The sequence below is a fragment of the Lagopus muta genome, chromosome 7, assembly GCF_023343835.1.
Source record: "Lagopus muta isolate bLagMut1 chromosome 7, bLagMut1 primary, whole genome shotgun sequence".
In the NCBI taxonomy this organism is placed as follows: Eukaryota; Metazoa; Chordata; class Aves; order Galliformes; family Phasianidae; genus Lagopus; species Lagopus muta.
Window position 1 is genome coordinate 49,332,442 of NC_064439.1, and position 27,240 is coordinate 49,359,681.

General features: G+C 36.0%; 1 protein-coding gene across 5 annotated transcripts in view; it reads left to right on the plus strand.

Annotated features, from left to right (window-relative positions):
* Positions 1-27,240, plus strand: part of SUGCT (succinyl-CoA:glutarate-CoA transferase) — a 328,914-nt gene that overhangs the window by 41,949 nt on the left and 259,725 nt on the right. For all 5 annotated transcript variants that reach the window (XM_048951255.1, XM_048951256.1, XM_048951257.1 and 2 more), the window contains exons 8-9: positions 4,461-4,604; positions 20,532-20,627. In XM_048951255.1, the coding sequence (XP_048807212.1) occupies positions 4,461-4,604; positions 20,532-20,627 (240 nt within the window). The remainder of the gene's footprint in view (positions 1-4,460; positions 4,605-20,531; positions 20,628-27,240) is intronic.

Genomic DNA, 27,240 nt, shown 5'->3' on the forward strand with positions numbered 1-27,240 from the left:
CACTTTTGTGGAAAGCCTCTCCTGTGCTTTGATATAACAGATGCATCAGACCTTTAAACATTGGAATTGTAAAGCCATCCAGATAACTTCTAGCTTTTCAATCACCCCGCCAGAAAATTTGCAGGGACATACCATTAGTGGCTCTGGAAAAGCTTTATGTGCTGCTATTCCCACTGATATCCAAGATTGTTGGATCATACAGCAGTGCAGGAAGCATTACAGGGGTAGCTTAGTATCTGGATTACACTAATACATAGAATATGTATCTTTACCTCAGAGAAAAATGGTTTTAGGTATGTGAGTGATGGAAACTGCAAGTGCTATGAGAGCAGTATTACTGAGCAACACTTATGAAGATGGATTTAATTAAAAGATTGTGTTAAGATCTACACTGCAAATTCAGATGTTGGTATCGCCTCCCCTGGAATTGAGGCAGTGTAAGCAAAAATCATGTAATCATTGCTGGTAACAGTTTCATCTATTCACTAGGGACTTTTAGCAGTTAATTCAAATCTAGTTATTCTCTGGCATGATTAAAATAAACATGCTAAAACGCCTTATTATTATTGATTTTCCTTTTGCAGTTGGTCATATATTTTATCAGTTTCTGAATAAAGCATTTATTGTTGTACAGAGGACAGTTTTGTTTCAAAGACTTGAGTGGTCAGTAGCTCTGAAGATGTGTGTGCCTTTTGTTATAGTGAAATTTGACAAAAATAGTTTTAAAATCATACTGAATGGTTGCTTGAAAATTTACTATTTTCAACTAAAACTCCCATGTCCTACATTTGTGCATGTAATTGAGTATCTCTGAATTCTAAACAGAGCCAGCTATGAAAAAATGTAGCAAAAGCTTATTTCAGGCAATATGTGGAGAAATGACCAAAGTAAAGAAGAAAAAAGAGTTTTGCTCACTTTTGTGGCTTTTTTTTTTTTTTTAATTAAACTATTATTTTTTGCCTAATAACAAGAATTTGTACTTAAAGTCCTTAAAGCAACATGTTCCTTTGGAGCATACCCTAGTAAACTAGATTACAATTATTATTATTTTTTTTTTTTACAGTAAATTGAAAATGTGTTTAAAACTGATGAAGAAAGAAAGAAAAGTTATGATGTTTTTGTGTTGTCTAGCAGTAGCTGTACTTAATCAGCATAATAATATCAGTATAACAGTGCTCTGCAGAAACTTCTTTTTAATAGACAAACTGAGTAGTGTGCTTGCAGTGCCTTAGAGCTCTTAGCTGTAGTAGACAAACTACAAAGTTAGGGAGCAGAAAAAAGACATCTACGTACATCTGTGAGTTGCTTAATTTAAGGTACATTAATGTGTGGATAGATTGGTCTGAAAGTAATACTTCTTATTTATTTCCATGGAAACTACACCGGATACAAAGAGCAAAATGACTCTGCTTGACAGAGCAAATTCTCAGCTACAAAACAGTATTTTTCAACACAGTCACCACCATTAGCTACTCATTTTTGCCAGCAGTGAACAAGAGCCTGCATGCCATGCTTCTCAAAATCTGCACCAATGGAGGTGGCCTACTGTCACTTCTGCCACTGCTGAAACGTTCCACCCACCACCTCGTTGTGCTCACATCCACTGTTTGCTCTCCACAAACATTCAGGAAGCATCAGTGAGTGCCATTGAATGCAATTTTTTCTGCACGGAGGAATTCAGTGACAGAGTTTTGCTTTGCACGCACTTCTGTGTCAGATGTCATTTTGTCAGACCTCTGCTGTTTATGACTGTCTCATCTGTTTATGACAACAAAATGTAACAGAATATTTGCAGGAAGGGTCAACCTCTGCTGCCATGCCACCAACAACCACCTCTGACATCGTGGGCCATCATAATAGGATAAGAGGCAGTACTTTCATGGCAGCTCTTGTATTTACAGCACCATACAAAGCATTTTAACAATAGAACAGTAAAATTATGTTCTGTACTTGACATTTCTAAAATTGATAGAATTCATAGCAATAAGGACTGCGTTTTAGAGAAATTAAGTACTGCAAATTTTGCTCTATTTCAACAATCTGGCTACTGATTTAATTTCTAAGACAGTTTGCTGCTGCTGTTGACTTTTATTGAATACTGAGCAGCTGTGCTTCTATACAGTAACTCTCAGTATTATACTATGAAATCTCTGTATTACTAGTACAGGAATTTGAGTAAAGCTTAAACCTTCATTAATTTGATCACGTACATAACATTTCCTGCAATACTGTGTATAACACTTAGTTTGAGGCAGTAGATCACAGTGGAAATGTTTATTTTTTTCCAAGTTATATTTTAGGTAGTGAAATAATTAAAAATGTGATATGAAAGTGGAAAGGGCCAGAAGTACACAGTAATATCATGTTTAACACATGGAATAGAACTGTTGAATGGAGTGCAAGATTTGTGCATTTTTCACCTGATTTTTTTGAGAAATGAGAAAAGATTCCAACGTGAGGAAATTTTGAGAATCTTGCTGTTTTTGCATTTTTCCTAAGAAGTTACTGTTATGGAAATCACTTAATGCTGGCTGTTTTGAAAGGCTTTCAAGTAAAGTTCTCTTGTGAACCTTGAAATGGAACTGTAGCTTTTGCAATATTGAAGAGTTAAAGGCACAAACAGCTGTACTTGTGCTTTTGTTGACTGAACCAAATTTATCTACTGTAGAATGCTACCTTTAAATCATGTTTTTATGTGCAGATAAGGAAATCTGCATGGAGTTCCAACTCATACATATGTACTCGATTACCTCTGTATCAGAAATGCTATGACACCTGTGGAATTTGAGATTCTAGTGTGTATGAAAACTTCAAACCCATTTTATATAAATCTGTACCAGAAATTCATTTTGAAATGAAAGTTGCTGTTTCGGGCCAGATTCAGTTAATTTTATTTTATTTTATTTTTAACTGTAAATTAAAATATGCAAAAAGGACTGAGTTCATACCGATGACAATTTTATTGTCCTGGAAGACATAATTTATAATTTATTATAAATAAATTATTATTTGAGGGCATAAATTATGTCCTGGAAGACATAACTTTATTGGTTAACCACCACATTCAAGTTTCTTATTTGATGAACGGAAAGCTTTTGCTTTAACATATTCAGTGTCAAATGAATATTGCTTTGAAAATGTCATGAAACTCATGGGGGCAATAATTTGAACTTAAATAAAAACAACTTGGATGCAAGTGCCCTTTACGTCTCCAAGTGGATCACTGCATTCAGTGCTAGGTAGCTTTATGGTGCTGCGGCCTATTCAGTAAGCATTTTTTCTTGTTGAAGCAACATTTTTTATTTTACTGGACACTAGACAGCAAAACATGATTAGAATCTGCAGTACCAGAGGGGCCATTCTTCAGCTTAAAAACAAATGACTACAAAAGAGTACACGTAGTGTATAGTTCAGAGCTGTTGAAAAAAAATATAGCCCTCGCTGGTTAATATTAGCTGCAGCAAGTTATTTCCATTCTGTAAGGACTGCTGGACTTTTATTAATACTTTTACTGTGCATGTCATTTCAAACCAATTTCCAGTTATAGCGGATCACTTTTTGTAGCACTGATGTAAAACTGGGAAGAGAAGTTATGTCAAAGGGAAAAAAAAAAAAAAAAAAATCAGGAAAGGAATCTTCCAGAATACATTGAGGCTATCATGAATAAAAGTGTAAACTAGTGGCAAGTTTGCAACAGCAAGGCACTGGAGTGAACTTCTGTATGTTCAAGCACTTTATGTGAAGCTTCACTGTTCACATAAAGCAGCTTCCTATCTCTTGTTCCACAGGACAGATATGAAAATGTAATTGAATCTATTTCACATTAGTTAGAGAATGCATCCTGTCACAGAAAGGCACAGGTGGACATTAGAAACTGATTTAGGGGAGGAGGGGGATGATAGTTGCTGAACTATCTTATTAGGCACACTGAGGAAGAGTGGAAATTGTGCAAACTGCTGCAGAAACATGTCTGCTGTGTTAAAAATAATATAGCAATATAGTAGTTTGACTTGTTAAGTATAGGAGTGTTCTGTAAGAGGAAACTGTGAAAATATGTGCTGTGGAAATCCTTAGACCTTTGACTTCTGTTTTGTTGTCTATAACAGTATCTCTGTCCTCTGAGCATTTGTGTGTTGAAGTATTGATCAGAATAGAGCAAGAAGTAGTGTAGAAAGTAATTTACAGTTTACAGGCTTTGCAACATCTTGATGGGATTGTGTAAATACTGCAATACCTCTTTTTCAAGGGTAGCCTTTATGTTTTGGTTCACTCAAAGATGCTTTTATCTATTGTTGCTTGTGATGAGGAAACATGTAAACGCTTTTTATGATAAGAATTATGTGGCATATACTAAAACAAACTAATGGTTTGCTTATTCCTTCTTCTTCCTTTTCCTTTCTTTTCTATTTGCTTTCTGTTTGTTTTTATTTCATTTGGAGTGTTGCCTTCCTTTTCTTTAGGGTGGTGAACCAGTTAGAGTAGGAGTAGCCATGACAGATCTTGCTACTGGCTTGTATACATGTGGAGCAATTATGGCTGGCTTGCTTCAGAAGCATAAGACGGGGAAAGGAATGCACATTGACTGCAATCTCTTGTCATCTCAGGTAAGAATTTAAAAAACAAACAAACTACTTTTAGTTGTTAAGATGTTTGAACTGAAATCCAATATTTTGATACAAATTAATGCAAATTAATAAGTATAATTTATGACAACGATACTAATGAAAATAAATTGTGTCAGTGACAACTTCCTCATTATGCCACTCTGGCAGTGCCCATTTCATATGACATGGTTATAGTTATTACAGCAGTATGTCTGTTTTCCAATTTTTAGAGAAGACCTCCATGTTCTTTTAAAACAGTTTAATCAAGCCTTGATCATGCAGAGATAGCAAGCAGTTGTAGTAGGGGGTTGAAGAAAGACGAGTGTAAATGGTAAAACCACCATTGGAAGGGAGGACTTGGCACTGGGCCATGAAACTAGCAGAGTGATTGAATGGCTTGAACAAAATTGACCAAAATTGTCAAGTAATCAAGGATCACTGAAATGTAAAAGTAATCTAATCTGAGAAGTCTGCCTACTGACTCTGGAAATTAGAGAATAAAATAAGTGTGAATATGCAGTATTTTCTCTAGGCCGCTGTAGAAAAATCTCATCAAAATTGGAAAGACAGAGACGTGATGACAGCTGTATCATATACAACTAATCATGAGAACTTGAAATTGCCATTTGAACATCAGTTATGTCATGATTCTTTCTTCTGCTGTTGTTTGGCTTTTAATGGACTCTTCTGGATTATTATTTGGCATTTTATCAAATGCTGGAAGTAGAAAGAAATGAGGCTATGTGTTGGTGCAACTCCTAATTCATCCTTTGTCAGCTTTGTCAGCACAGTTGCCCTTGGAATTATTTTGTTTAAGGCAGCTTTGGCTGTGCAAAAAAAAAAAAAGCGCTCTATCTTTGTGATATTTCACATTATCCTTTATGCCACTAATTGGCATATAAATGAGAGGGAATGAACACTCAGATATCTGTGTGTTCACAAAACAAAGTGAACAAAGTGTGCATGATATGTGATTTTTGGCCCTTATGTGCTTAGCTGAAGAAGTACAAAATGGTGAAGGGATGTTTATATATATACTTTTTATATATTATTTTATTCTGTACTTGTTATTAAATTGTATTTATAAAAGTTATTAAAGAGTAATTCCATACATGGCATTCTAATTGCCAAATAAATGTTTCTTTTTTTCCCTCAAAGTTGGGTACACTAAACTGAAATGTGTTGATATTTTGTAATAGACTACATTTATAAATTGTTAATCAGAAAATACGTATTTTGTATAAGATAACCTTACCCTGGTCCAAAATTTGCTCTAGGATGTTCGCTTAAGACTTTAAGGAGAACATTTATTTAATTGGAGAAAATTATTTTTGGTTGAGATTTTGGGGTAGGAAACAAACCAATGTGATCAATCCCATTGAAAACATGTTAAAATAGGTGTAGAAAAATGCAGCTGACAGACAAGTCTCCCTGGGATCTAGAGTTCTAGTTATCCTGGTTTGTTTTCTTCTTTTTCTTCTTCTTTTTTAAAAAAACAAAAACTATTTTTACTTGTAAATCTTGAAGGGTCAGTGTCATCAAAGATGAGAAAAGAACCAGTAGGAAAAAATCTAAGTAATCAGTGTAAGAAAAATTGCTCTCAATGCTTCTGTTGGTAATATTTTAGTTGGTAATATTGTAATAATGCTTCTGTTGGTAATATTTTAATAATTCTACCAATTACTGTGGTAGAATTGGGTTGTTCAGAGAGGTTATGGTTTTACATACCAAGCTGAGATATCTAAGGCAAGGTCTTCCTTGTGTGTTGAGTCTTTAAAAGAGTGAGTCTTTGGGATCTCTCACAGATACCATCAAAACAAGCAACCTGAAACTATAGATTTTTAGTTTGCTCTTGTTGCTGCTGATTGTGTGATGTCATTGCCAAAGAAATGCTGCTTCTCCTTCAGTGTGAGTTTCACTGGAGTATGGTCATTTTTAGTGAGAAAAAGTCTTTTTTCCTGTGTGCTGAGTGAAAGTGCTGCTGTAATGTCCTGCTATTCAGTTAGGAGAGCAGGGACGTATATGAAACTTGTTGCTTCTGTCAGTGTTTCATGCACTGAGCTAATATGCTTATTCTTTTGTCCATCCTTTCACCTGAACTGGGAATTCTGACTCAAGACTACATATATAAATATACATATATATATGAGCGTATATGAACATATAAAGTATCTTATAAATAATACCTGTCTATAAATAATATCTATCTCTCTATAACAAGTGTATAATATATTCCTTGAGCATTATTAAGGGCTTTCAGAAGTCATTGTTGCTGCCTTTCACTACTTAAAGGGAGCCTACAGGAAAGCAGGAGATTGTTAGGGATGGTAGTGATAGGACAAGAGGTAATAGCTTTAAATTAAAAGAGGGTGTATTTAGATTAGGTATGAGGAAGAAATTATTCACTGGTGGTGAGGCATTGGAGCAGGCTGCCCAGAGAAGTTATGGATGCCCCATCTCTGGAAGTATTGAATGTCAGACTGGATGGTGCTCTGGGCAGCCTGATCTAGCTGGGGGTGAAGGGTGAAGGGGAAAAAAAGAAAGAAAAAGAGAAAAACAACCTCCAGGAGTTAAAGTTCTGAAATAGATTGAAATCCCTGAACCACATTTGGATCATTTTATAGGAAAAGCCCTAAGTATGTGCACGACCAATTGTGTCTCTGCTGTCACTTTTCTACATGCTTTATAGAAAGGCAAGTGGCTTTCTTTTTTTTTTTTTTTTTTTTTTTTTTTGTAGGGTGTTGCTTTTGATGTTAATTTTCTGCACAGATATGCTAATGACAAAGGGCATGAAGTGAATTCAGCTATCAGTTACACTTTTTAAAGAACTTTCCCTCTGAGTGGCAAGTTTGTGCGTTATTTTTCTTGTTCATACAGAAAAAGTATCTGATAAATGAAATCCTGGTCTCTTAAAATTGTTATTGTTAGAATATCTTAAAAAGACATTTATTTCAAATGTTACATATCAGACAGTTTTGTCCAATTGCTCTATGCCAGTCTGTGACTATAAAAGAAGATTTCTTTCTGTGCAGCAAAGCAGAATTCTAGAATTTTACTGAGGAGATGCAGTGACCGCTGGGATGCGATTTTGCAGTGAGCACTAACTTTCTGTATCTATCATCTATAAACTTTTAACCCGTGTCATACAATTCCTTTGAAAGTTTTGACTTTCAGATGATTTACAGTTGTCAGCTCCAGACCTTTCAGCGTCAGCATCTAAATGGTGTCCTTTAGATGATGCTAGTAAATAAGAAGGAAGTGGGTTTTGGATTTGGTTCCAATTATGCAATTGCGCTTTTTCTTCTGTTGTGGCTTGAAAAAAAAAAAAATCTCTTGGAAGTTTTAATATCCTTCCTGTATTTAATTGCAACCAGGCTCTAACAAATACTGTAATAAGTTGGTTTCTCTTGGACTGACAATATGCAAGAAGTATTTTACATTTAATTTTTCTGCAGTTTTGGAGCGCATTGTTTTTGCAGATTCCACAAACAGGATAATGCAATTAATATTGTTTGTGTTATATAATTGTTCATCAGACATTTCTGTGCTTCTGATTATTAGGTTTTAATTTGAATTTTTTAAAGGAAACTTCATCTTCAAATTTTAAAGTGACCCTAGAAAATTGGCATGAGTTATTTTCTACACTGTATCTCTAGCTCTAGTTTGACAGTTTATTCAGAAAACACTGATGTTTAGAATCTAATAGTTTTTGGACTTCTGGATCTCTTTTTCCCAAAATGCATCTGTCTAAGGCATATATATTTCAAGTGCTTGGAGTGGTCTCCATTAAAAGTTTTCGTGACATGTCTTTTACAAACTGCTAGTTGTATTTGAGACTGACACTGATTATATGCTGCCTGGAGGTCACATATGGCATCATACAGCAGTAAGCTGTATGAGAAATAGCAGTTGTGGAACTCAAACACTGTGCAGGTATCTTGGCAGTAATACATTGCATTTCTACCTGCTAAGTTATAAGTTCTCTGAATACATAAACGTATAGGAACTGCAGAGTCACGGCCTGAGCCACTGATTGAGCACCTGGAAGAAAAGAACCAGTCAGCCCTGGGAGCACAGATGGAGGTAATTCACCTGTGTGATTGGAAGGGGTGGAGTCTGGCTCCACCTCTCTTGAACCTCATTTAAGGGCTGACTGACACTGGGGAAGGATCCCTTGCTGGAGTTTCTTCCCCTGTGGAGTTTTTCTGCAAGCCTAGATTTTTGGAGATGGGTGAGCATTCTTCTTTTTGTAACATCTTCTCATTGTACAGGTCTTGCTGCTCTTACAATAAGGGAAATCTGTTTTTCTAGCGGTCGTTTCTGGTGATTTCTGGAGCCATCAATAGGACTCTTACACAGTTGTCTTGTTTTGACTGTGATTTAAGTGAAGAGTTCTTTTTTACGAGCTTAGAGAATGTTATCTTGCAAAACAGTGTTCTGTCATGTAAGAAAAGTGGTTGTGCTTTGTATGGAGACGTTCTTTTTCACTATGCAGCTCTGATATGGTAATATAACCAAATCTAAATTAACATGACCATCTCTTTAGTTCATATGTTTTGCATCAGGCACTTTTCTTGGCTGTTATTCTCTAAAATTTCAATTGAGGATCTCAGCTTAATACAGAGCAGACATTATCCCTCAGAGTTTTAAGTAGCCAGAATGTCACTGAAGTTGTCCTGGAGACCATAGTAATATGACAGTAATTCTATTTCATATTGGCCTCTTTGGAATGTGTTGTGACTTCTAATGATAGTTAGTTGTTGGAACGTTGTACTCCAATTGGTTTTCAGATATGATGGCTTTCTTTGCTCTGTAAACAGAATTCTAAGTCAGATTGCAAGGGAAACAACTTCTTCATTTGCTACTTGACAGTGAAGTCTTCATATTTTTGTCTTTGCTGCTATTATTTATGGTGCTAATGAAGCAAAATCTGAGTGTCCTGCAGCTTCATTTTCCTGAGTTGCAAATTAGGACTAGGAAGTACATACAAAAAAAATGCCCCTTTAGTACATAGAAAAGATAAAAACTATCTGGAATGGGTAAGGGAGAGAATCAGAAGACAAAGGAAGATATTGCTTTTAATAGGATTATTATTTAGATAACCTTTGAATATGGATATGACTTTGGAAGTGGTATCAAGATGTTTATTGTACTTAATTGCCAACAGATCATATTTTGGGATCATGCTAAGTATTAGGAGAAAAAGGATATCCTGGATGTTTCGAAGTATATGATAAAGATATAAGCAAGCATAGCAGAATAAGCACAGATCCTGCCTGCAGTACTGTACATGGCTCTGAGATCCCCAGCACAAGAAGGGCATAGGCCTGTGTAACCACCTCCAGAGGAGGCCAGGAGGATTATGAGAAGGCTGTGAGGCAGAGGGAATTACAGCTGGTCAATCTAGGGAAGACAGGGATCTGAGGCAACCGTAACCAAAGGTTTGTCCTTGTTTCGCCTAGGACAGGGCTATTCTTCTTCATAGCCTCTGGTATGATGCTGTATTTTTTTATTTTTTTAGGAGAAAAACAATGTTGGTAACACACTGATGTTTCTAGTTGTTGCTGAGCAGTGCTGTACACAGCCAAGGCTGTTCCAGTTTTCTCAGCTTCTCCTACTGCCCTACCAGTGAGAGGCTAAAGGGGCACAAGGAACTGGGAGGGAAGAAAATCAGGACAGGTGATCTAAACCAGCTAAAGGGATATTCTGTGTCATATGACATCATGTAGAAGGAAAGCATGGAAAAGATGGGAGTTCATTGGGCTTCCTTCCACTGCTCAAGGACTAGCTGGATGTTGTTTGACAGATGGTGAGCAATTGCTCGTGCATCACTCGTTATGTGTATACACAAATGCATTTTCTCTCTCTTTCTTTATCTTAGTGAAAAGGTTTTATCTCAACTCACAAGTTGTACTACTTTTTTTTTTTCTTCTTTTTTCCCACCCATTCTAATAGGAAGGGGTGGAGTGAGCAAACAAGTGTGTGGTGCTGAGCCACCTGCCAGGTTAAACCACAACAAGGGGCCCACAGGTAAGATGAGGAGGGACTTTTTACAAAGACATGTAGTGACAGGATGGGGAACTGAAGGAAGATAGGTTTATATAAGATGTTAGAAGAAAATCCTTCATCATGAGGGTGGTAAGATACTGGCACAGGCTAAAATGCCTTTTTTACTGCCTGGAAAAGCTATGGAAGTGCAGCTTTAAAAGTCTTCAAGGCTGGGTTGGGAGAAGCCCTGGGCAATCTGATCTATTAGGAGGTGTCCCTCCCATGAGGTTGGAGCTTGAGGGCCTTTAAGATCCCTTCCATTGTAAACCTTCCTATGATTCTATGACTGATATCCTTAAAACTCGCCTCTGAACTCACTGAAGTTTTTAGAAGTCGCTCTCTACATTGGCCTGATTTGGATAGGGCCTTTCAAGATTTTTTGCAAAGAAAGCTGAAGAGCTGTAATTTGATGGAACAGGTTTCAATTTTAAGTTACAGAAAAATTGTAATTAAGTAAAACTAGTGATTTCAGTGTGCTGTTGAGCCTCTGGAGGTCTCTTAAGCCTTCACAAGCCTGTCATTTTTGTGTATGCTGATTGAATAACTATAATAATGATAACTAAGGTTTGAGCAGTGCTTTGTATGATGAGACCATCTCAGGTAACTTCGATTAGCTTTTTTATTTAATAAAGTGAAACAATGGAGAATGATGATGCAAATTTGGACTAACTACTACTTATTGGTCTGATGAGATTTTGGCTGCCATGACCATGTTTCTCCATGTTTCTATCATTCTGTATGTTGTTATTTCTAGCTCATAAGTGAACTGCAAAGTATCCTGGTTTGAGCCAAAACACTGTTAATAGTATTCTGGTATGTTGGTTGTTGCTGAATGATGGGAGCATGCCTGGGGCTGGGCTGGGCAGGGCCAGATGACAGGGAAGAGCTGCCACCATGATGGTGCAGCATGAGTGCCTGAATTAATCTGAGGGCTATTCTGTACTGCATGACATGCATCTCTGCCTGAAAGTCAGACTTCAGCTATTTGTAAAAATGCCTTGCCTTCTTTGGAATGAATGTTTGTAGTACTAGATTTCTATGATGAAAATTATATGAAAGTACTTTAGTACCAAAAAATTAAGTATGCTTGAATAGTTAAATTTTCTAACTCTAATGAGGAGACACTTTCAGAAAGAGATGTGCAAACTTGTCACTATTTATAGTGTTATGCAGAAATGCCATATTTCTGATGCATTGATAGTACTAACTCATCTCTCAAATCAAATAGAACTTTGGACAGTGTTTCTTTTTAACTTGTATCTGGCTTAACAACTGTCTAGGTTAACCCCATTTGTGTTGCAGGCAGCATTACAGTGCTTGAAAACAACGTGAACAAATTAACTTGTTAATTTTATTTTTCTAACTTCGCAGCATTTATTTTGTGCATTAAAATTTGTGCTATTTCTTTCAGTTCCACAAGTTTGCTTCTTGTATCATCCGTGTAGTCCACTAGCACATTAGCAATTAATGGGCAGTGTTCAAAAACCTTGTGGTTTTAAAATTACGAAACTAAAATACTGGTACTGCTCTACTGAAGTAATATTATTGTACGTCTACTCCCCATCTTCCTCTATTTCTGTACGTGCAACAGTAGATTTGTTATTGTACCATGTGCAAAACCAGCAGAAAGTAAAGGTTCCCCTTAAAAATCCTCTTGTGGGATTTTACTGGAAAAGAGGTTCTGATAAAAAGAAGAAATACTTTGCTTTTTTGATGATGCTGTCTTGTCATACAAGATGATGAACATCATAGAAACCTTGGAGTTGAAAAGTACCTTTAAAGATTATCTAGTCCAACTTCCCTGCAGTGAACAGGTACATACACAGCTAAATCAGGTTGTCCAGGGCTTGATCCAACCTCACCTTGAAAATCTTCAGGGATGGTTGCCACATCTCTGGACAGCCTGTTCCCAGTACCTCACCACCCTCACTGTGAAAGGCTTTTTCCTTATTTCCAACCTAAATTCTAAAACTTCATTCAGAGCAAACAGTCTACTTGATGTAGATTGTGTGTGAAAGTTCCATGTGTTTTCTCCTTAATCTTTTCAATCTCTTTTTGTACAACAAAATGGCTATTTTGTATTAAAGGAGTGAAAGTTATGGATAGGCTTCTGAATCGTTCTGCAAGGGAAGTTGCATGACAAAATGGTATGGTTCTTGAACAAACCAGGATGAGGAGTTATTTTGATCTCCACTGTCTTCATGTTCCATTATTGATAATTTGATATTTCCTAGTATTTTCTACTGTTGCAGCAATACTTAACTGATTTAGTATTTGAAAGAGTTTTTGTTTTTAGGAAATATCAGTATATCTGCAAGTGCCTTGGGTACTGTTGTGTTCTGGGCTGGTTTAAGAAAGACTCAGTAAAATTCAGCTGTCCTGAAAACCTTGATTTTTGTCACTGTTCCATACGTGTCTAGCCTTTTAGTTTTATGTTTTTGTTGCCTACTTTTTTAAAGTTTTAATACATTTATTAAAAAAAGGTTTTGTTCCTTACTTAAATATATTAAAATATAGTCAATGCGATATTTTTTGCTTACAGTAATTAAATATTTTATGTGGCCTAAGGCAATTTTTTTTCACTTGCTGTGGCCCAGGTGTGCCAGAAGGTTGAACAACAATGGAGGCTGTTACAACCAGTAGAGGTTTGACTGTGTTAATAGCAGTGTGGAGTATTTGCACACTTCTCACCCAGCCAAGTCCACCTGGCTGCTTTCTACGTACCAAATGAGAAGTTTAAAAATCTGCCTAAAGCTACTGAAGCTACCATTATTTTGTGGAGGGATGATAATGTGCAGAGTGGGTAGTAATGGCTTCATCAGAAGTCATGCTTTTTAGTTTTTTTTTGTATAAGTGCTAATGAGGTGAAGATGAGTGCTATAGATGTACTAGCTCAGCACTGTAGATGCTAATTAGATGTATGAATACTTTTCCTTGTACATGGCACTGTTTCTGATCATAAGATCAAAAACGAGAAGTGCTTTAATACAGCTCCTTTTGGGTGTTGGCAGCTTAGCATGGAAAACCATTTTTCTTACTGATTCAATGAAATAGTAGAATCCTTAGCAAAGCGTGTGTGGAGTCCAAATTGGAGCCTCTAGGTACTAACTACCCTGTTGCAATTAATAAGAAAATCACTGAAGTTATTTTGTTGCCTGTTCTCTCAGGTAATTAGTTTGTATATAAGCAAAGTCTGTCTGGATATTTTTTTTTTTGCATGTTATGCTCTTTTTTTCTCAACCATCACATTCAGCTACAGCTTTTAAGCTCGGATTATTTTGTTCTTTGCAAGTATGCTGCAGTTCTTTGCATGGGTAGAAGCCACACTAGGAGTTTGGTTTGTGCTACTTCTAAACAGAAAATGAAATACAGCCAGCACCAATAGAATTAAGCCTTAAGTATTTTAAGTTATAATTCATGTTAAATCATAGGCTCTTAGTGGGAAGTGCTACAACTAAGAAATAATATTACAAAATGTATTACAGTATTTTAAAAATATGTATAAGATGTAGCAAAATAAACTTTTTGTATGTTTCATTTTTCATGGTCCTAGCATAATGGCATAGAAACATAGAAGATAATGCATTTATTATATATTCTTCCTTCACAGAAGGTGGGGAAAGGAGAAAATGATTTTAGAAGTGTCAGTTATTGTTAAGGTTGTCTGATATGTCTGTTATCAGAGTCTGGTTTCAGTTGCTAACAACTTTGCCAAAATTTTAACTGTTTTGGCTGAATATTTTATGTCCTGGAATTGCCCAAAATTGATTTGTTTTTTAAAGTTACTGTTAAAGTGATTCATCTGTTTCCAGTAACTAGTTATGGGAAAATACGTTGATGGCTTTTTTTTTTTTTTTCCCCTCCTGAGAAACTCAATGTCTTTATTCTTTGGAGTGGAAACTTGAAATTCAGTGGATGAATCACCCTTGTTTTAAGGAGCTGCCTTTTTGAAAGGAACCCAAGATGGCAGCGTGTGCAATGTGCAGGACATGTGGTGCTCATAAAGGCCAGCAGGGATTCTCTAGGAGATTCGGTGGAATATTTGGGCTGCATTTTCCCTTAAAAGTTAGCTATAAATTTTAAATACGTACCTAGTATTTACATGAGTCAGAAGGTCATATACTACTTCCCCAATCAAACGAGTGATTGAAAGTTGTTTAGTAATGTCTTTGATTATTTTTTTTGAGTTACTGATTCCTTAGAACTGTTGCTATGTTATTATGAAGCTGAAATAGGAACTAATTGTAGAATCTTACGTGTTGGAAGGGACCTATGAAGACCATCTAGTCCAACTCCCCTGCAATGGACAGGAGCACCTAGGTCAGGTTGCCTGGGGCCTTAACTAGCCTCACCTTGGAAGTCTCCAGGGTTTGGGGCATAAACCATAAATAGGTAACTTCATAAGTTCTTCCAGTGCCTTACCACTGAAAATGGTAACTTTATTTACTTTTTCAGGAAAAGATAATTGAAATGTGGTTTTAATTAAGAAAATTGATCTTTCTGTTGTAAACATACTCAATTCTTCAGCTTTACAAAAATATTTTTTCCTCTTTCATGTCAGTGCTATTAGATTATATGATCATTAAGGAGGTAGGAGTTCCTTTGCCACTTCTGCTTGGAACTGTGCTGATAATAATTGTTTTTTGAAGTTTCAGGTCCTTTATCTATTAGCTGCATCAAGACTTTGCTGTTGTTAATACTAATTGAACTGTAATCAAGAGGTCTCAGCTTGATGCTGTAGCTGTGAGAAGCACAGAAATGTTCATTCTGGTCTTCTCTAGCTCTAAATAGCTAGTTAAAAAAAAATCATTCATTGATTCTTTTTCCTGTAGATGCATTCTACTGAACTCAGTTCTCTGCTATGCAAAAGCATCTTGTTTCTGTATCTCATTTATCTGTTTCTCCATATTTACATAGTTGAAAGGTTTTCAATAAAGCAAATCTAGTTTTTAGACATTTTTTGTACTGAAGTGTTTCAGTGTGCTACTGTGTCAACTTCAGCTTGTTTTGATCTCTTATTTTCTTTCCTGCTGAAAATTCATGTCTCATATCTAAGATAGGGTTTTAAAATACTTCATTTTTTTATTGCTTGTGTTTTCATAGTATTTTTATTGTTATTAGTTTATTAAGCATTCCCTAATGCTTAATTTCTGTGAATGTGATTTACTGCGTGCCATCATTTCTAAAAGGGCTGTTCTATCAAATGGTTATCTTTAATCAGTGAGTCTCATAAGCTGCATGTGATTATTGGCACAGTTTTGGGTACCTACTTAAGTGTCTGAGTTGAATACCCTAAAATAGATCCTACTATTCTATAGCATAGTGAGATCTATTCTAAACTTGTAGCTATTGGTCAGTATGGATTTGATTTCCTCTTGATGCAGTTGTGGTTGGGATTGTTCCGTGTGCTGGTACTTCCATGCCAGGAGTTGTATTTTGTGGAGAAGTAACTCGCAATCAGTTAATGGATGTTCACATTCAAAGAATGAGCACAAGCAGAAAGAAAATTCTTTTCACCCAGAGTGCTGGTGCTCATAGTGTGACCACAGACATTTTTTGGAACGGGTGGAGACTCTTTGACAGCAAACCTTAGGTTACATGATCACAGTCTTGCATTTTCAGGTTCCTTTCACAGGCCTCTTCAAAGTCACTTATGGAATTTGCAAATTTTTTGCTCTGCACAAATTGAAAGCAACTGCAGCACTACAGGCTATGGAAAGAGAGGGAAAATAATACAAGACAGTTAGGAATTCAAATTTGGAATTCAGAGTAAGGTTGGATCTCCTTTGCACGGATGTAGGGATGCTAATGATGAATTCCTAATACCTTCCTCTTTGTTGGCAATGACTTTGTGTAGTTGCAAGCAGGGCTGTCTGCCTGCCATATAGACGTATGGTGCACTCATGCTGTTCTGAAGTTCCTGCTGAGCTCTAAACTTCAGGCTGGGAGGGAGTCCCTTATCTGCCCAGGTATAAGGTAATGCTCACTGACAGCTTGTGGCAATGTTGAGGCCTCTTCTGGAAGACGATTGGCCTTTCAACAATATAAGGCACTGGAAGTTTTCAGGATGGTTTTTCCTTACAGAGCTTTAATATTTGGGTTACTAATTTCATAGTATATTGTAAAACAATGATCTTTACTGCTGTAAAACACCTTTCTCTAAGTTTCTGGAAACTTACATGTCCTCCCTAAGAAAGAGCAAATAAAAATGAGAAAAAATAAACATCAACTTGAGTAAGAATCACCATCTTAAGGTATATAGTGAAATAGACACAATGTTGGAGAGTGAAGAAAGTAACAAATTTAATTAAAATGTGTTTTTTCTCCTCTTTACAGTTACTGTCTTTTGTTGTTCATTACACTTGTTGAGCTTGCACATAAATGATGGACTGATTCAGTGAACTCATTGTAATAAATTGTTTGATGTGCTATCTTGAAAAAAAAATCGTTTGAAATTCTGTCTCTTTTCTCTGTCTATTCACCTTGTGGCTCTTGATATCTTGCTTCCCATCTGTCTGATTCTGCCATAGTTTGAGCATAACTTTTCAGACTTTAATGCAGGTCTCTTTTTGTTCTGGTTTAGATAAGTATATAACAAATGTGTGATTTGGCTGTCAAGACTAATAGCAGAAAAGAATCTTAAGGAGTGTTGCTTTTACTGATGTGAAATAGAGAAATGCCTATCTGTAGAGATGTGATTATACATATTTATGTATGTAATCTGCCTCTGCAAGCAAATGAATAAAGAGATGTATTATTTGTATTAGATATGTTTTAATGTTACCAGTCCAAAGGTTACTTTTATAGATCTCTTATTACTGAAGGGAGAGATGATTCAAGAAAACAGTTTTAAACCTATATTTAAAAATCTATAACTGAAAAGGTAATACAAATCAATCTCCATTTTGAGAAGTTAAGTTGTAGCTATTCTGTGCAGAAATTACCTCTAAGCTACGAGATCTTTTCTGAGTCTTGAAATGCAGAGGAGTTTGGAGAAATACTGCTTTTGTTAACAATATTTCTACGGGGGATATCATCTCTGTAGAGAAGTTTTTTGAGTTGTCATTTATAATGCTTTTAGTTAGAAGTTTGCTTCTGGATAAGTTCTGGGTTTCTTATTGAGGACATAGAGCATTAATGCTGGAAGATCTTGTAGATAGCGTTATGTCGGTGACAATAAGGGGATGTCAGTGAGATCAAGGGGAGTGAAATGAGCCAGGAAAAGAAAGAAAGGGAAAAACAGTATTCCTGGGACTGCTCTAACAGTTTCATGAGACTGTAGGAATAGCAGCAAGTGTTCTAAGTCTGCTAAATTCATTAGACAGTTATTACTAATGGGGCAGAATGCCACGAAGTTTACTCAACTAAGTATGTGTATGCATACAACACAAAGTGCTGAAATACTTGCTTTGATGTGGTCAATACAAGTTTATTTGTATAATAATGATGATAATAAAAATAATACTTCCTTTTGACTGAGTAATTTGACTGTAAACAAGATATGCAACTCAGAAGAAATTCAGAAGGAACTTGAAGCTTTTTTCCTTCATGATTTACTGAAGAAAAATTGTAAACAATTTTAGCAAGATACATGGATGCATGTATTAAAGCAAAAGATGAACACACTGACTGAAAGGGAGATGTTTTTCAGACTGAGGCCTTAACATGCTCCAGGCAACTTTTAGTTCTATACGTGCACAGTCTTTGACAACCTTCTGACTTCCCTGGTGTTTGCTGGCTGTTGCTTCTGAAACAAGCCTTTAAGGGTGCAATTCCAGTGCCCATTGAATGCTGTGTTTTAAATCTTTTTTTTCTATTGTATTGGGTACAAGTGCTTTGGAGAAATGTGTACCTCTTTGTTTTCCACTGTTAAAAGAATGATATACACCTCAAACAATTTGCAAAGCTGTTACAAATATGTAGTATTTCAAGGTTAGAATTTTTCTTGCGGAACTTCTGTTTCTCTACAGCATAGACAGCAAGTGCAGTGACATCTTGACTTGATTGAACCTGATATTAATGTGGTAGGATTTGTGACTTGCTCAGTTTCAGTTCACTATGTCCTTCTCACAATTAAGGTTTATCTAGCATTTCCATCCAAAAGTGGGAAGACTAAATAGGCAGGATGCCTTGTGTCTTAGCCTGCTGTAGTGGATGCTTCTCACCCGTGGGTGAAATTTGTAATATAGCAGTTGTGTAGTGCTGCACACAGCTAAGAACAATATCTTGCAATTAATGTAGTATGAATTTTGTCATCGTTGCATAACCATTTGCTGTGGTAGAAAAATATCACTGTGGTGTTACCTCAGATTGAAAAATGAGAGGAACAATGAGATTAGGATATATGTTATTAATAAATAATTTTTTTGTGACTCATCTAACTGTAATAATAGAGTGTTTCATTCTGTGTTACTGAGGAAAGTTGCAAACAAGAAGGAAAAGTCCTTTCTACGTACTTCACAGGTCCATTTCCTTTATTGCTGAGATTTTTTTCTCCTACTTAGGGCTAGAGTAGACAGTGTTTAACATTTTAGCTGAATGAAGTGACACTGATAGAATAAGCTGCAGCTTAATGGCTACAGAGTGTTTTCCAACGGTTCTCAGGAGTAGTGTGCTGTATTTCTAGTTAGTAGTGTTTCAGAAGCAGCTAAATTATCATTTGCTGTACATCTTCCTAGGTTTTCTGCCAGTCTGAATCAACATAAACTTGACTTACTATTATATATCTGCTTTAAATATGGAACTGATGTACTCATGCTGCCTTTTCAGAGCACGTGAAGGAAGGAAAATGAATTTTTTAAAGGAATTCTGATATAATGCACATATTACTGGTGGACTTTAAATTAATTGCTCAGCATTTTGATGTAGATTAGTAGTGACAGAACGGTGTAAACACTGAGCATTGTATGAAATTTCAGACATCTCCTCTAGATAGAATTAAATCTTTTTGGAAAAAAAAAAAAGTTGGCTTACCATAAAAGCAAGCAATTTTACTTACTTTCACAAGTATTTCCCAAGTATTCAAGTGTGAAACAAATGCATCATCTGATGAATTAGTGAGAACCTAATTGTAATGCTTTCATGTGTTACTTGGATTCAGATACAGTCCCACACAGTTCTCCCAAAGAAATAGTGATGAAGAATCTAACAGTGACTATGGCAGAACTACTGATTTCATGCAGTACTGCATCATAAGGTTTCATTCTTTTCCTAAGATATATTTGTGCTTTATGAAATGTTTACCCTGATGTTATGGTTACTAAAGTTTGCTGTATTTTTCAGTGTCTTCTATCAGTTTTTTGTCTGTGTTACTATTAACTCGATAACTCATTCCTTATCTTCTAGTGTCAAATGACCTACCTCTTCATATTTCAGGATATGTGGGAGTTGAAGAATTCTGAAATATTTTCTGTAACTTGAAGGAGAACAGGAGAAAACAAAGATCTTGTGACTGAGAAAATGTCTTTGTGATTTAAGCCTGGGTCTGAGATTCAGGAAATGGGAGTTGTAGCTCACAAATTTGTTGTGCTTCTTTTTCCCTTTTAAAGTTTGGACAGGACACTTTGTGCCTGTTGACCATTCTGCAAAGTGTTTAGGGTAATACTGCCTTATTTCTAAAGGCAGTTTAATGCTAGATTTGCGTGGCATTACTAGTGTTATGGAAACCTATTTTTTTTTTTCTTTACTGTATGAGTTTTACTTAAACAATCACTTTCATGTCTTTTTCAAGCTATTCATAATATGTGATATGTAAAAGATGCTTTTGTGACATAATTTGCCTTGTGTAGATAAATGCCATTCAAGTACGCATGAATCTTAAAGAAGTTGCCAGTGAACTTTGAGGTTTTTTTAATACTTCACTTTTTTTTCTATTTCCAGGTTGCATGTCTTACTTATGTAGCAGCTAATTACCTTAACTGCAAAATTGATGCTAAACGCTGGGGTACAGCTCATGGCAGTATTGTTCCATACCAGGTAAACAAAGCATGAGGTTTATTCTGTTTTTGAAATTCATGACTTTATGTATTATGAGATTGAGAACTGACTTTTCCCATGACCTGCTGTATTCTGTAATGTATCTGAGTCTAGGTAGGACAAGGTTCTGTTGTTCATTGTAGTTTGAGCATTTTGCATATTTCTTCGTCAGCAGTAGATTAGTAACAGAACACTGAAATAGATCAAAAGGGTTTAATGAAATTGGATGACATTAAAGCTAGCACGGTGCCTAGATTTTTTTTTTTTCATCTGACAGAGAAAGCAGGTTTTTTTTTTTTTTTTTCATTTTAAGGATGATCTGACTTTCATACCAGTCACAAACTGATATATATATGTATTTTTTGTCTCTGACTTATTTTTACCTTGTGAGTTTCCAAAAACAATCTTGGAAAGTGGCTATGGAAGTCAGGGAGTTATTGTAAATTAGACATTTTCCACTGAGTTTCCTGCAAATTGCTGCTGCTCATTCAGACAACAGGTTAGAAAAAAAATTAACCAGACCTCCAATCTCCACAATAGAGTTCATAGCCTGCTACATCTAATGAAAGGCTGAAATTCCTTAAAATAACATGACCTTCATCATATAAACAAGCAGAGGAAAAAAATTTGCTGCAAGCTTTATGTTCTGTCTTGTATGGGAAACTCTTCAAGTAAACAAAACTTTGTTCTTTTCTAGCTAATCGTTTGGTTGTCTTGATGAAGGTTGTACTAGCTTAGGGAAATCTGGGCATATATACTTAATCAGTCTATTCTTTTTTTTCATAGTTTCTGGCATTTGTTATCAAAACTCATGTTTGCATCCAGCTTGGCACTCTGGATTTTTTTCATTTCTGGCTAGACCCCTTTAAATCTTGATAAGGATAGTTCCAGCATTTGTCTGGGAAAACTGACATCTGAACACCACTCAGTATTTTTCTTGGTAGAAAATGAGAGGAACTCCATGCAAACATCAAGGGCAGGCCTTCTCAGGTATAAAATGTTAATCAGTTCTTTTTGTAAAGACTTTGCCTACTTGAACCAGGAGACTTTTTTTCTTTTTTTGTGCATGTCACTGCCTAGTCAATAGAATAGCAATTTTTGGACCAGCTAGAGTAGGTTACAGATTGTCTCTGAGAGATGTTGAGATGATGTGGCTGTTTCTGCAATGCTGATTTTGATCCTGGAGTGTTTTTTATCTTGGTGTACTACTGTTACTCTGGTGAGCACAGCAGGATGTCCATATTTTTAGGACTAGCTCTGCACGCTGTGTAGTGCAACGTGACCCAGCCTTACCAAGCATCCACTACACAAGTTGTTCCACGTTTTTTGTAATGTGACCTTTTGGTGTTACCCTTTTTGAACTTTGGTATGTTGAAAGTACAAAACAGACCTGAAGTGTCTGAAGTTTGTATAAGCAAAACCAAAAACCTGACTAAACAAAACATTTTGTCTTCACCGTACTGTGTTTGGTTGAATAAATGAAGCTTGGATCCTTTTAGTACCTTTTGCCATTTTTCTTTTGTGGCTTGTCTCAACTTTCTATGAGTTAGCATGGCTATGATTTTGATGGTGACTTTAAATTTATTGTGCTTTCTACAGTTTCTTTCTCACTTTACTTTGATAGTTAAGTTAAATTTTAGGAAATTGAAACTAACCTTCACTGCTGTGATCGTGTTGCACTGATAGGTGCTTCCATAGCTTGTTCACCATATAGTTATAGAACAAAACTCTGAAACTTGACAGTCACCCCCTGTCATAGTTACTGAATTTATTGTCTTTTGCTTATTGAATTAATATGTGACTATCACAATGCTTGTTTTTATTAATGTTTGTTTCAACGTATTTTGGCCAAGTGAATAACTTATTCAAATAATAAAAATGACATTTCAGGAAACTGAACTTGCATATAACTTGGAACAAGTTTGTGGTAGCAAAATGTTATTTCTTCCTATGGTCTCAACCTTAATTTATTATCATTTGCTGTAGATTGTACTTGCACGTTGGTAGTGAATTATAACTTTGAAGTTAAGCAGAGCCTGAAATCCTGCTGAAAAAACGTCAGACCATGATAAATTGTGGAAGTGTGGGTTATCATGGAATATACATTTGTAGACATTAAGGCAAAACCTAGATATTTGTGATATCTTTTTGTGACAGAAACCTGGTCAGAGTCACATCTAAATCTAAAAAACCTAAAAAGACAATCTGAAAAAAATACACATAAAAATATTTTAAAATATATGTAATTAATACTTAATTGTTTTTTTAATTGTTGTGGTAATTGATCTAGTGCTCTGTTCAAAAACTCAAAAAATTACAATAGCATTCAGCATATATCGTTCACTGAGTTTTAATTTCGTAAGTTTGGCAAGAGTATCTTTGCAAATGGCTTCATTTTCTGTTCTGCTTACAAGGCCAAATCAGCTTTGTGTGTGTATTTAGATTTTTAACTTCACCAATTCCCTCATTACTTCTTCATGGTTACACTAGTGGCATAATTTTTTTCCTGAACCCTTGTTAACCCTTGACTGAACTTTCTTTTTGTATTTAAAACTAGGTTTTCTACTAGGTTTTCTCCTTCCTGAAATTACCAGATTGTGCAGCTCCTTTGAAAATCTGGTCCTTAACCAAAGAGGTGTGGAGTTTGGAGAAGGGTTTTCGTACTCTTTTAAAATTTTTCTCATTTTCTGATAGTGTTCTCCTTTAACCATGTGAGATGCTGAAGTTTTCATTTCTGCTTGCTCATCACCAGAACTCACAGAAAAGAAATCTGGAACTTCTTCTCAGTGCACAATGTCTTTCGTGGTGCACATAAAGCTGTCTGCATGGAAGCTTGCCAATCAGTTTGCAAAGGGCCACAGTGGCGAAGAAATCTGGATTCTAATTTACAAAAGAAACTAATTTTTACAGTGCTGAGCCCTTCATAAGAAACCATCTGCTTTGAGCATATCTTGCTTCAGTAGGCCACCGCTTTGATCCTCTGAAGAGGAACAATATCTTGAGCTTAACTAGATCCCAATTTGCTTAGCTTCAAATGTTAAAACACAAACCTTGAGTTCTGGTCTCTATCTTAAATGTAATTAGTACATTTTTTAAACAAGTTTCTGTAATGAGACAGGTTGTTTAGCTACAGCTGCACCGTGATTATCCAAAGGAAATCAGGAGCTTAAAAGCATCCGGTTTACATAAATGTGCAGAGAAGTTAAGTTGTGTTACTGTCTTTCATTTGGGGTGACAAGGTCTTTCCTCATTCTCATGGTTTCACCAATGAACTATCTTACCTGTAATGTGGCTGAGATCTGTACGCTCACTTATTTGTTTTCCAGTTGGAACAGTGGGAATAGATAAATTCTCCTCAGAGAATCTTTCATAACAGTGTGTTTACAGGTAGCTTATCGCCCTTCCATCAGCCAACTGGATAGCACTTTGGCATGCAAACTTCTAGGTAACAGCATGGACTGCTTGCTCTTGGGCCATAATGATAAAAGTTGCTTTGAAAACTATGAGACCAAGCTCTTACAAATCTCCACCTACCCAAAAATTCTCTCCCATAAATATGATTTTATTACTCTTCCAAGTTTTTTCTTAGCATTCATGAGAGCTTCTCAAATATCCTTTGCATTTTCAGAGTGAGCAGAGGGCACAACCTTCTGCATAGAAAGTGAAATCACAAGACAGGAAACAAATGATTGTTTTAGTCGGTTATCTTTTCTTTGTCTGTGCAGTGCCATAACTAATCACACCTAACATGAGTGGATTTATATCTAAACATCACTGAGATTTTCTAAGGATCAGCCCTTTGTTGTGCTAGCTGTAAGATTTCCTTCTCGTGAGGAAATAGTTTCTTTGTCAAAAGCCTTTCAGTTTCAATATGTGATGAAAACCAAAATATAAGTTCCCAATGAAGTAAAAGGCATGAAAGTAGTGGGAAGAGGAGTGTAGTCATGTTATGTAAATATCTTGGCATCATTTTTATAGTCCTGCATCTCATTCTTTCATTGTGGAATCTTACAGTGTTTGAGATTCTTACAATAAACATCCCTTGTCCTTTATGTCTCATCACAGGAAAAAATGCAGTAGATTATTATCTGCCCAGCTGATCTGGTGGAGGTGCTTTTCATGAGTGTGGATAGAGCAGCAAAATAATTTTAGTCATTCAGAAATGTTATGCTGCTTATTCTACACAAGATCCTAGAAGTGTAGTCACTTTCCTTTCTGCCTTGATTTGTTTTTATTTGGATACCTCTGCAATTAACATGCCTTGGAATTAAACTCAGCTAAGGTTAGAACCTGAATAATTTTTAAGCTTCTGTTTTGTGTGTGAAACTCTTCTCTTAAAATCAATTTAGATTTATTTATTGGAAGAAAATCTTTCTTGTTTGCAGTGGCTTGATAAGATGGAACTTCTCCAGAGGGAAGATATGAAATACAGATTTCTGGGGGGAGTTCTAGGTTCAGGAAATAAAGATGACCCTTCTTGCTGTCTGAACCTCATCTACTTAGTATTTGTTGGACTTTTTAACCTGCCTTGGGGGCCCCTTGTCCTATATTGTTGTGATGAGTAATGAAATGTCATTGCTGAAAGTACTGCCTATTTGTCATGAAAATTAAATGTATTCAGATTGGCTGAATAGAAACTTTGTGCTCTCAAGCAGGAAAGCGTGCTTTCTCCACTGTATGGAGTCAGTTTCCAAAGAACAGTTTGGTTATCCTCAAGATAAGTTTTGACTTATACCTGGATATATACATATATTTTTGGAATGGCTTCTTTCTTTTTTTTAATCTTAAAGGGGGAGAAAGCTATAGAATCCTTTGTCATCCGAGGTCTTACAAAATAAGAAAGCAAAACTGAATATGTAAGTGTTTTAGTTTCACTGTCTGTGATGAGGGCCATTTGGATGTTAGGAGGTTTTAGAGTGGAGTTTGTTTCCTTACCATTTTAGTCAATAGAAACGTATAGAAATAATCTGTGGGACGTCATGTAGGAAACATTTGTGAAGAATGAATTCCAGTTATTCAAAACTAATAACATTATATAGTTATCTTTCTGGTGATTGTCTTTCAGGGAGTTGTCAAGCCTCTCTTGGGCAGAGCTGCTGTCTGGAAAGGAAATCAGTGGGTTTGCCTTGGGCAGTTTCAGACATGTTCAATGTATGATGTGAGGTGTACTTACAGTTTTGTTCATACATATCCCATCCTGTCACAGAAACAGCACTTCAAAACCACTCACCTAGTATCTGTGTAGCACAGCTTCTTACCTTTACACAGGTCATTTTCAGATAGAAATGAAATGTATTTTTAATTGAAAAACATGAAATACATATTTTTTTTCTTGAAGGAAATAATTCTGTGGCTTTCTGCTTTAATCAATGCCTGCAAGGTATTTTTTTTTTTTTAATGAGTAACTCGAAACTATTCTCAAATTCAAATTATATGTAATATGATTATTGTTAAGGAACAATAGCTGGTAGTTAGTATCTCATTTTTTATCTCCTCTAGGGAAACGCCACAGGAATTTTGTCTTATCTGTAGTGTTCATTGTTTCTTCCACGTTCTTCCATCAGTGGGGTGAGAGATCTAGTCTGTATTACAGCAGCATGGTTAGCCTCCAAACATGTTGCAGGGTTACTGAACACTACAAGTAAGAATATCCGTGTCAAGTTGTAACCCTTAGGAAGAAAAGGGTAACAGAGCCCAGATCTGTAGATTGATCTTCATGTTGTTGCTGGTCTGGAAAGAATAAGATCCAAGGGCTCAGAAAATGTATTTAATATACTTCTTAGATCAATAGTAGAGGAACAAACTTCACTTTTGCTGTTCTGAAAGCACTTTTCACAATCATTGCAAAACCCAGTGCAGCCTCTCAAAGCAGAAATGTTTAAACAGTCTGAAAGAAAGAGAACTCAAACTTGCATATGCAACATCATCTCCCAGTGATTCTTGCCATAATCATCCTGAATATGTAAATGGATGTTTGTGTTGCTGTTGTAGCTAGAAACACTGTGATCTGGTGTACGAGGTAATGTGCAAGCACAACAAATCAGCTTTTTCTGGCCAGTGTTGGTGAATGATGCACAAAGAAGTCACTTTAAATGACTAAAATGGGTAAGGACTTTGCCAAAGTATCTACCATCCTAGAAACTTTTGAAGACTATTTCCTTAAGAATTTGAGAAGCTTGGTGACTTATGGAATGACATTGAGTCTTAAGATACGGCACAGATTAAAGCACATCCAAAGGATGCTATTAACTTCATGAAGGCAAAAATGAATAATAGTAAAAAGCCCTCAAACACTGATCCTCACGTGATTGCTTTTATTATGTGAAGCTTGTAACAGTTTTGGTTGGAAAATGTTGATTGTTATGAAAAGAGATGTCCACTAGATGTCATTCATGTAATCTAGTTTTTGTTGCAACATTTTTAAGAATCTGTTTAGGATGGTAGGTACAAATTATCAGCATTATTAGCTGTTTTTGTATATGCTGTGCTACTGATTTGATGTATAAGTTTGGGATGTTACAAATAACGTTTGTATTGTTTTGCCCAGTGAGGGGTGTGACACTTATTAGCCTAGAACTCGCCTTCACGTGCATCTCTCATGTAAGAGCACCAA